The 11,997-nt window shown below is 39.2% G+C and overlaps 1 protein-coding gene across 3 annotated transcripts in view; it reads left to right on the forward strand.

Moving 5' to 3' along the window:
• gabra3 (gamma-aminobutyric acid type A receptor subunit alpha3) overlaps positions 1 to 8,636 on the forward strand; it is a 125,301-nt gene extending 116,665 nt beyond the window's left edge. For 2 of the 3 annotated variants that reach the window (XM_079647894.1, XM_079647893.1), the window contains 2 exons: positions 3,846 to 3,884; positions 4,028 to 8,636. In XM_079647894.1, the coding sequence (XP_079504020.1) occupies positions 3,846 to 3,884; positions 4,028 to 4,342 (354 nt within the window). In that variant the 3' untranslated portion in view covers positions 4,343 to 8,636. The remainder of the gene's footprint in view (positions 1 to 3,845; positions 3,885 to 4,027) is intronic. The other variant, XM_079647895.1, reaches the window with a different exon arrangement.
• Positions 8,637 to 11,997: the final 3,361 nt, after the last annotated feature.

An 11,997-nucleotide genomic window follows, 5' to 3' on the forward strand; every position in this document is an offset into this window, starting at 1 on the left:
ATTCCTGAGGCAATGTTATGTATCGGCAGACATGAACAGAGGCAATATAGAAACTACATTAGAACAGTGGTCTCCCTGATTTGCTGTTATGCTTGTGTATATAAACATGATGAAACATTCCTTTATTGTAAATAGTGCTGATCTAAAAGCTGCAGTTCTGATCCTGCAAGCACATAAGAGGCTACTTCTATCAGCCTCAGACACACACACAAAAGAAAGAGACGTATTCATTTTACTGCCACAAATCTATTTTCTGCTACTAATGTACAAACTGTTTGACATAATCAGTACAGCTTTTTCCAGTTCCGTTTTTTTCCAGTCTGACATTTGGTCCTCTGAGTGATTGGTAGAATTGTATATTGCTGCCTTGGAACATTTGAGTCGGTGAGGATCATTTGCAGCGTTATTTTGCAGCAGCAGAGTGGAGAGTTTTTATTTCCCCCCCTTCTGATGCCTCGTCTTAATGGCAACAGCCTGGGCTGCGTTCTCCGGGGCTGTGCTGAGCATGCAGTTGTCATGATAGATAAAAAAGAATGGGGTCACAGAGGGAGACATGGCACTCCCATCACACTCCCCGCTAGAATGAGCTATAAAGTAAAGGGATCAGACTACTGCATTTTCTCTTTTTGACATATATACACACACACACACAATAAAAAAAAAAAGAAACCTATAGGAGGAGAACCTATAAGGAATAAGTTTCAGCTCACTAAGTCATTTGGAAAATACTGTCCCCAGTTAGAGGCAGGGCTTCAGCCACCACCCTCACCGGAACAAAACGATGACTTCATCGCCCTCAAGCTCTTTCTTTTTTAGGACTGAAATGGTGAGCTGTAGACGTGTCGATGTGCAGTAAATTACATGGCTGGTTATGGATTTTCAATGCCATTTTCTCCCTCCTTTGTCGCCCAACGTTCTGTTTGACAAGCAATCTACCTAATTAAAGCCATCTTGCCGGGTGAAGGTGTGGATATTACAGAAATTAGCCGGTGGGGAGTTGGAACGAAAGCCATCGTGTCCTCGGCACTCTGCGACACATGATTGGACGGTGTAGGATATTATAGGCTGGTTCCATCAGCAGCAGAGGCAGGAGCATGGGCTCATTGTGCAGGGGGTTTTAATGCTTGCTTCACACCTGCAGCACAAATCACTTCATATTCAGACATTTCAACACAATGGTTTGTTTGGAAATAGCGGGGACACAGCCTGTAATTATCATTCCTAGCTGTGACATTTCAGCATGATGCTGCTGCTGCTGCTGCTGCTGCTGCTGCTGCACTTTTCGAAGCGACAAGCAAAGCTCAACCAAAGTTGTTGCTGTAGTTATATATGGAAATTCAGAGAACAAAAACAAAACTAGGCTGCCATTTCTCAAGACCTGTTGTAACTCTTTTTATACGTTTTTCCAATCCTTTTTGTTTGAGCTGGAGTTGTCAGCTACATTTATGCATTGCACAATAACTTACTGTCTGGCAAGCACTCTCCGACTGCTGTGACTAGTTGCCGAACAATTCATCGAAAATGTATACTGATCATGATTTTGACTTCCCACAACTCAGTAAAGACGACGGTCCTCGCCATTGACGTTTTAAATGCATGCTCCGATTATAGAAAACGTATGTTCAGGTGAATAAGAACCCAATTTCAAATATTATATTTATGCAAAGAGTTGTTTATGCTGCCAGATTTGCAAAACGTTGGTGGTACATAACACTAAACACACACACTAACAGGAAAAGGGACAACATCGTGGCTCCACCCAGTCTGCACACTCAGCCACCCACATGCTCACATGAGGCCATTAAAACCACCAACACCCCATCTCCAAATTTAGTCAGGGACTGACTGTCACAAGGTTCAGTTACACACACACGCATGCACATGCTGAGTTTCAAACAGCAGGACACACAGTGAGGCATAATTGCCCCCAGGCTACTTAATCAGACTCTCAGACATTCTGATTCAACAATTTGCAGAAGTTACAAAGACAAGGTCAATAGATGCATTGTATTCATGGGGTTATTTGTGCCTGCAGCTAGCCAAATGACTTTGAATATCATGCAAGAATCTTTGGCCGGAGCTAAATAATGTGCTGTGTCACATTAGGTTTATAACAACATGGACATAGCCATACCACACATGGTTTACCCAACAATTAGACCATATCACTGACTGCGAGGACAGCTCAGACAAATAGAGAATGAAAAACACTTTCCCTGGCTTCTTTGTCAGGTAACAAATAAAGGACATAATGCCTTCAGAGTTGAGGGGCAATGATTAAGGTCATAGAGTACACTATAGCGGCAATTCACCTTTCCTGCTGATGTCAGCCATCGCCATGATAGAGGATACTTCTAGTGGCGTTGGAAGTGGAGGGATTGATATCCTGGGAAAGTATCTGGCTATCCAAGGGGAATCAGTGTGACTCTTTCTCTCTCTGTATTAATTGACTTGAGATAGACCCCCTTCAGGCAGCGGCTCGACATTTCTCTGTTTAATGCAATCAACTGTCTGACTGCGTGCTTTGTTAAGCTCTTCACAACCCTTGCTGTTTTTGCAGAGGAGCTTGAAGGATCATCCTTCATCTTTTCTCCAGCTCACTTGAAGAGGAAACACTGATCACACTTCCCCTCACTGCAGCCGTGTCCATCACCTCGGACAGAAGCTTAACAGCAACTTGATAACATCATTGTGATGTCAACTGCTAATATAAGCCCACTGCTTGTCACATGTGACATTAAAAGTGGTCTTTCTATGTCTTATAGAGACACATTGGTCTATTCAATGAACAAACATATAGCTTCTTCTAACATAAAGCCATTTTTATGCATCCATTTAGGAGGTTTTGAGAAAATTCAGGATAAGACCCAACAAAACATTTAGTGAAGAGCTGTGTACAGAAAGACATGCACCGTGAAGCATTTTGGAAGAGGGGGAAAGAGGGGACATTAGTTATGCTAATTTAAAGAGATGGAGTCGACGGAAAAGGAAGGAAAATTAAATGAAGCTGAAAAGTAGAGCAGAAATGAAAGCTGGGCTCAAAGCAAAAGTTAAAACAGGGAGCATTGAGAGAAGAAAGCACTCTGTTACGTGACACACAGTGCTTTAGTTTTGCTGCAGATCTTAAAGTGGCCACAGTGGGAATGAATGGTGTGAAGAAAATTACTCCAGTACAGGCTCACACAGGAAACTAAAACAGTGCCCGGTGATCAATCTTGGTGCCCTACTTGTTCTCTCCTGTACTAATTTTAGGCTGACAGGATCCTCCTGTGATGCAAGTTTCGCCATCTCAGTGTACAGATTTTGCAAATAAATTCTGTCTCCCCATGCGATTTCAATATGAAAGACAGTCTAACGTGTCTCTCTACTAGAAGGAAGAAAGCAGTTTCTCCAGCCAGCTTTTTATCACACACAGCCATAGTTGCTTCTTTTTTTTTATCTCAAGCTGTTTGCCTCAAGAGGCCTGGCTGAATGCATTGATACAGTTTGTCAGACATGTTTTAGGCATTGTTATTGTTGCATTGTTTCCATCCAGCTCTGTGCTGCCAATGCTACTGTTAGAAGTATCAGACAGAAGTCCAGCCTCGCTCTGCATTGATGCAGAAATATGATTGTTCCTATTTTTGACACTCTTATTTTAACTAGCCTTGATATTTGTCGTGAGTTATGATCATGACAGGTTTTTTTTTGCAATCCAGATTTGTATGATGCAGATTAGAATTGACCATATTTATAGTGTAAAATGTTAAAAGTACTTCCAGCTAGATAGTGATGAATAGAGTATGTAAGTTGGGTAATTTTAATATAATTGGTAAACTTTTTTTCTTTTCTACTTTTCTTTTCAGGAACCGTTTCAGGCTAACATGGCCAGGATTAACGATATGGTTAGGCTTTTGTTTTGTTCTTGTGTGTGTCGTGTCTCGTGGTGTTGCTTCTATTTCCTCTTTATGAGTTCAAATGGAAGTATTGTTGAGTCTGGTGCTTCGCTCCTGACAACCTTTACCTTTATTGCCTTTTTTCATTTCAGAGAAGAGAATCTGCTACATTGTCCAAAAAAGCAAACAACACATTCAACATTGTTGGATCCACCTACGCCATCAACGTGGCTAAAGACCAAGGTTTAACGACCGTTTCCAAGAGTGCCACGCCAGTCCCCACCAGACACTCCTACCTCCAGGATGACCCTTACGAGGAGGCCAAGAAGTCATACAACCGTGTCAGCAAAGTGGACAAGATATCGCGCATCATTTTCCCAGTTCTTTTCTTCATCTTCAACTTAGGCTACTGGGCCACATATGTCAACAGAAAGCCCGCTATGATGAAAGCAAACAACTTAAACTGAATTTGACCAAATGCTAGGCTTGATCTGGTTTTGTTTTGAGGGTAGACAGGTTTGCAGGACGCCAAGTTCATCACATCTTATTGTGTGTGTATGTGTGTGCGCCTGTTTCGTGCATCTGTTTTTTCTTAAGAGTTTGATATTTTGCACGTCTGTTTAGATGGAAAGCACATTTAAACAAAGTAGATTCACATAATAGTGGACTTTGGAGGGAGCACATTTCAGACTGTGTTTGTGTTGCATTTATTTTTTCTCCCCTCCTCACTTATCTCTGGCCCTGTTCCGTGTTGTGAGTAACCCAGTGTCCCTTCGCTGTATCCTGATTGCTTGCCGTTTTGTAGAGTAGTCAAATTGTGTTTTCACTATGTTTTGAAATGTTTGCGCTTTGCTTATAATAAGTTAGAGCAAGCATGCATTTGAAGTTTTCATTGTAGCTCATTACCAATGATAAGGTTTTGACATATCCATCAAGTTAACAACATGCATGCCCCCACACAGACACAGTTATCGTCAGAAAAACGCCAGAAGAGCCATTCGTTGGTTGCCCTGCCCTGCTCTGTTAGCCGGGGGCAGCCTGTATAGTTCCATAGGAACATAATTAATAATCGTCAGGGTCTGGCATTCAGCTCACGATGAATCGTAACAGGCCCAATGCAGTATCATCTGGAATTGCTATTGTGTCCCACGAGGCTGCCTGTACATTTTCTAGTCCAGTGGCTCTTATTGTTTTAACTGGCCGAGTATGCTCAATGACAAAGAAGCTATGTGCCTTGGTGAATACACACATCATAAAGTATAAAAGGCTTTGACCCGCTCACATTTGCATTAACAGCACACATATGCACAACGGTCTGTGTGTATTTTACATGCAAACATTTACTGGTGTCCACAGGCTCCATGAACTGTGAGTATGTGGCTGTGCCCCGCTCACCTACGGCCCATGGGCACAAAGTGTTAAATTGTCCATTAGTGTGGAAGGTTAACAGACCTCTGCCGTGAAAAGATGAAGATATTAAGGGATCCAGCGTAGTCTAGAACAATTACCATGTGCATTTATGTTTTGGCTCATGGTGCGGCGTCACCATGAGCCAGGCAGTCATAACAAACTACCACCATTACCTCAGACTGAAGTGGGATTCTGAATCGCAGTTTGTTATATGTTTTCCATGGAAATACAAATAACACTAGATGTTTTATACATTAAAACATACCAGACCCTATTTATTTCATGTACATTGTGGGCACGCACCCTGGTGCTTTTATTTCTTTGTTTTCTCTGCATCAGTGTTTTTGGCTCCATTGTAATCTTTCCGCATTGTCATAAGAATATTTTGATTCATGTTGTACTTTAGCCCTTTTATGCTTGATTGTGTAAAGTATTGGTGTTTATTTGATTGTCTACATATGATGTACTCTTTTTGTGTTTTGAAGTAGACAACAAATGCCAATATGTCACAGTCATACAGTATTTCTAAACACATTTCAGAGACATTCTCCTCACTGCAAAGAAAAAGCTGTGAAATTGGTCAACACACTTCAAATACAACTAAATGATTAACTAAATGTAAGTTTTGTCATAACATTGTTATGTAAAATTGCTTTTAACAATTGGTGGTTTCAAAATGTAAGATGAAATGTGTCTCCAGCTGTGGCATCTGTCTCCTACTTTTGTTTTCTTTTTCTTAAATAACATCTGTATTTTTTGTTTTGTGTTGAACTTGTGTTTAAAACAGACCATATATTATTCTTAAGCTATTTCTGTTAGTGTTATGCTGGATGCACTCTGGATATTTAGCATTGTCGCAATTATAGACTCTTTGATGACCACTACATTAACTGTTCTTAAGTGGTAAGCAGAATGAGTGAACTATGTTGTAACCTCTTTTAAAAAGTTGTAACAAAACATGTAAAATGTAACAGTCATAGGTTAATGCATGACAATCTGTACACGTGTATGTCTGCAACCTCCAGTAATGGTGTTTGTCACACTGAAATAGGGCTTAGTATCAGTGTTTCTGTAGTTCATCCCAGTTAGTCATCAATTACATAGTCATAACCTCAGCCTCATCTGCATAAACACACTTAAAGTCCAATTATGTGTGCATATTGATGTGATGCTAATCATTTAAGGCTGGCGCAGACTTCTGAAAGTGTTTTTACCCTCGTTTGGTTGCACACAGATTTTAGGCTTAGTTATGTACACTACCACACACAGAACTGGCTCTACATCCTTATCAGTTACAAGCGTTAAAATACAAATTCAGTTTGCATTTGAGTATGGCAATGTGTTATCAAACTAGTAGAGGATAGTTTAACCATTACATCCAATTAAAACCCATTAGGATAATTTCAGCCCTTAGAATATTGTTCACCCTTTACCGACTTGCATCAAAAATTGGACTGTAAACATCTCCTGGTAAACCATTTTCATATTCAAAAGAAAAACACGGGCACAAACTGACTAGACTGACATGATAAATCATGAAGCCATAAACTGGGATTTTTGAGGTGCTCATACAATTGTTATAGTCATATCAAATTCATAATGTGTTTAATGGCCTTTCTAAATACTTAACAGAATTCAGACATCATGCGGCTGACACAGAATGACTTTCTAAATCCAGTATATTTCATGAATTGATGGATTAATGTTGCAAAACAGTGATAGACATCTGCTGAGTGTTTAAAGGTGAATGTCTAATGACAGAAGAGCATTAATGCTAATGTATAATTCTCTGAGTACTGTTATCGAGATACTGTAGGTAAGTGAGAAGCAGCAGCTGCTAAACATCAAATAATATAACCAAGAGGACCACACAGCTTGAGTCATTTGACATAATCAGTAACTTGTTTGTGGGGACCAAAGAAACGGTTGTACTGCATGTGTGGTATGACTGTTCAGTACTGTAAAAGGGATCTAAATTCATTTCAACCACATTGTTAACGGAATGTTGTGGGTAACTCGTGAAATCTGCATTAAAATATAGCCTTGACACAAAACTAAGGACCAAAATACATAGGACGGCAAAAGTGTGATCTTTGTCAATATTTACTGCCGTTTCTTCACTTTCTCCATCACTGAGGAATGATCAAAAATGGTTTACCAGGAGATGTGTTTTTTTTGTGATTTGACCAATTATGTGAATGTAATCTTTCCTACTCATTATGCTGTATGATAAACCTTTGCGTCATACGATCACTTCGAGCCATTTGCCTACATTTTTAGCATAACACAATATGCAGGATAACTTTCTTTATTCACAGATCTTGGTAGCAAAAAAGGGGGGGGGAACACTTCCAGAGCCTCAACCAAATCATGTGCCCTCTCCAGCTAAACAATCTCTTTCCTCAAACTGATAACTGAATGGCCATAGCAAACAAACATGCAGTAGTGCAACAATTAGGGATGATTGATCAAGTTTAAAAAGAAAATAATGAAACAGTATTTCGATGCATGCATATCTGGCACATACGGTATTTCAGGAATGATTTTATAATCTTTGTTGGTTAGGGGTTTGATAAGAAGGACTGCTGTATTGTTGCTATTGGTTTGGTTATGATTGTGTTATTTGTGTGGTAAATCCTTTCCTCACAGGGTCAGAGTTAATTTCAATAGAAATATGTCATCCTATAAGAAACAGTATATTAAGAGTATATTACTATATGAATCTATTTATGCTATCCAGTACAGCATTAAATATTATGTTTTATACGACATAACCTCTACAGCATTGATGAAAATCTCTTGATGGGTAGAAAGCAGTAGAAATAGATTAACTGAACATAATATTATAAACTAAAAGGGCAACAATTCTAAATGCTCAGAATAGTGATACCAAGTTGTGAATTTGTAGATATTGTGAAATCAATTCCAATAGTTTATGTGAATATTGATATGTCACGTCATTTATTTTTACATCTGAAAGGCACCGCTGTCTTACATTGCGCTCTGTAACACTACGTGTTATGGCATTTTAAAGACGTACAGTAGAGATAATATTCGTCAAACTACTATCTGTACCCTGTGTGCACTTTTCAAACCCTACTGTGAATTAGCAGCTGTCTGCAAGCAGAGTTATACACACTGTGTTCTCTCTCCAGCAATTTCACTGCATGTCCCTACGTATTGAGAGATCAAAGACTCCCTCCACAAAGACAGCTCCGTGGACTTTGTGTTTTTGTCGGGAAGTTGCTCTCTATATGCTCAGTGACTGGACTCTGTATGTTGCCCTCGTCATGTTCTTACTGTATGAGATGTAGCAAATGCAAATGGAGATTAAAAGGACGTTGTATTTTCTCTCGGGAGTTATGAAGACCCTTCTTGGACACATTTTCAACAAGGGGTGGACTCATCCAATGTTCCTTTAGAGGCTCATTTTAATAGTACATGTGTGGGTTTCTTTGTGTCACTGTTTGGTCTGTGCATGCAAGTTGTTCTGTTTGTGCAGTGACTACAATTAGATTTTTTAAGGATAAAATCCATAAGGACAGTTCAAGGAGATCCTGCAGGGAACTATACATGTTGCAAGCATGCAAGCATTCAAATCAAAGCATAGCCAATAAAATGTAAAGTGTGATATCAACACAAGCAATTCATATAGGGTCAACACATTCTCACTCCCAACTCGGCCATGTTGACGTTATGTCAGGGTCCCTGTCGTCACTTTCCAACGCAAGGGGGGGCCCTTTAGCGTCGAGTTTCAACTATCAGGGAGTCCCATTGACTTGCATAGAGCTCCCTGAACGTTGGTAAAAGACGAGTTGGGATCGCGGCGAAATGCTCTCCGCAGATCCATTCTCACAACTTTTTTCTTACTCAATATCAAGCCACACTTATTGTTTTTACTTCTTTATTTTAATTGAATAATGTAGGACTTTTGTTGCCGTCAGTTATGGGGAGAGTAGGGGCTCAGAATACTGAAATCTGTATTGTTTCATTGTTTTTCCTTCTAATTTTGTATTCTTTATTACCCTGTCCTCCACTCCCCCACCCCGTCCACAGAACTACACATGCTGGCTATTGTGTGTTTCGCAACATGTTCTATGGCACGTCTCTACTCGGAATTGTAGTTTTTAAAAATACGTTTTCGTATTTCCCATAATAAGAAGTTGCCAGTATTCAACTTTGTACATCCCTGGAGGTTTATGGGATAGGAAACACTCAAATTTAAAACATATTAATAAATGGGTGAAAATTGCTTGTGCCCATAATGGGCAGCATTAATATATACCCACATGACAGCTAAGGTCAGAAGAGCTTTATTTAACAGCCGGTCTTATGTCTGTGACCCCTCCTGTTGTTCATTGATAAGCCTGAAACATGCACTTGTCAAGGTTCAGAGGCAAATTTTTCAAATATGGCAGTAGCCATCGATCATCTTAAGATAAGATATACTTTATTGATCCCAAGTTGGAAACATTTTCGTTACATCAGCATGTGTAACAGTTGTAAATATGCAGTGGTGTTTATTTGTAAATCATTTAGTATAATCACACAAATTCTGTGTTTTATATTTAATAATTCTGTGTTCTTTATTTAATGAATGTTCACCCGACAAGGTCGGAGATAAAAAACTTGGGTCGCAGATTCCTCAACAGTGCATCACAGGACATCTATCAATATGTGTGTATACCTCCACCATTATACTGTCGTATTCTGCACATTTCTTTTACTATCTACATACATCTTATAAGAGTATAATACGTATACTATCAGTTAAAATAAGTACTTAAACATACAGTAGTTAACACTGCAGGAAAGCAATATATTAGTACTTTTTCAGGCTTAATTATTATATTATTTATACCCCCAAAGCTTTTTTCTTATTCAAAATAAGACCTTAACCTAAAGTATTCTTTAATGTTTAAATAAAGCCTTATTAGTTTGTCTGTCTGTGTCTCCTATTAATATCTAATAATAAAAATAATACATTTCAATAACGTGCTTTAACCACCAGGTGTCCCTTTCTATCAGCTGTGCACCGTTATGGTGTAAATACAGCCTATCTACGAATTGGATCAAATATAAAAGTCAGCCGAATTAGTATTGATACTGAAAAGAGACGTATTGTGTGAAGATAAATTGAAGATGTTGTTTAATTGCTGATATATTTATGATCCACGTCACATATTCAGTTTTGGTGGCAGTTCTTCCAGTTTGTCCAGAGGTCTTCTAATCAGGGCTCTATAAATAAAGAACTACGGCAGATGTGTAATATTGAATGCAGCCGAAACGTGTATTACAATGCCGTTATGTGATGACTTCCAAAGAGAAAAGGAAGCACACTCGGAATAAAGTATTATTTCTTTTTTTTCTTTTATGTTTTCGGATTTCACATCACATAAACACCATATCCCAGCATGCATTGCGGCTAAACCATCCAATCACAGAGCTTGAGGACTCATCACGGGGTTTCAGCAAAGCGGAGAGAATACTTACTTCCGGGTGTAAAATTCTCTGAAGCAACTACTATGAGCTGCTCCGACCCTCGGTCCTGACGGACTCCAAAAGTCCGACATTATACAATCAAACAAATAATTAAACACAAGGATAATTGTGTGTGGTTTAGAAAAGAATACAAAATTAGAAGGAAAAAACGATGAAACAATACAGATTTCAGTATTCTGAGCCCCTACTCTCCCCATAACTGACGGCAACAAAAGTCCTACATTATTCAATTAAAATAAAGAGGTAAAAACAATAAGTTTGGCTTGATATTGAGTAAGAAAAAGGTTGATAAACGCTGTGATAATGGATCCGCGCAGAGCATTTTGCCGCGATCCCAACTCATCTATTACCAACGTTCAGGGAGCTCTAATGGGACTCCCAGATAGTTGAAACTCAACGCTAAAGGGCCCCCCCTTGCGTTGGAAAGTGACGACAGGGACCCTGACATAATGTCAACATAGACCGAATTGGGAGTGAGAATGTGTTGATAGGATGGACATTAACCATAGAGCAGGTTAAACAGCCAATGGAAAAATGAAAGCTTAAGATGTATAGCTACAGTTTGGAAACACAACATTTGTATGTCTTACTAATGCTTTTGGTTTCTGAAATGACAAAAAAAAATGTGTCCCAAAAGTATGTTCATGGTAATTATTTTACTAATTGAGTTATTCTTTGACAACTCTCATGTTGTCAGAAAAGTGATTTAAACATGTTTTAAGGATGCACTAAGGAACCTTTGGCCAGAAGGAGCTGCAACAATTTGCTGATTTCCCTTCAATAATTATTACGCACTGCAAGGTTACAGCAAATCCTCAAAGCCCTTCATTGTGAGAAAAGTGCCAAAAATTGCCCAAGAAGCTTTAGTTTTCAAAACAGGAATAATGTCAACAATATTAATAGCTAAACAGGAGATTTACAAACGGCAATGAAATATACAAGGACATCAAAGAATCATAACAAAATAAATCTTCCTGAGTCTGTATGGAGCAATGAACAAGGCAGAGGGCTTTCAGGGTGAACATTACAGAGAGTTCCCAATCAACAGGGCTGCGCTACTGTCTACAGACTCTGAAGGTTACTGTTGCTGTTTGGCTGCGGTCCAGTCCTCTCTGCCCTGTAGGTGCCATCAACTGCACAGAAATGCCATTATATTTAATACTGAAGAAGCCCCTCATTTTTCTCAGTACTCCTGGGAAAATGAGCTCTC

Source organism: Notothenia rossii (assembly GCF_949606895.1).
Source record: "Notothenia rossii genome assembly, chromosome: 9".
Taxonomy (NCBI): domain Eukaryota; kingdom Metazoa; phylum Chordata; class Actinopteri; order Perciformes; family Nototheniidae; genus Notothenia; species Notothenia rossii.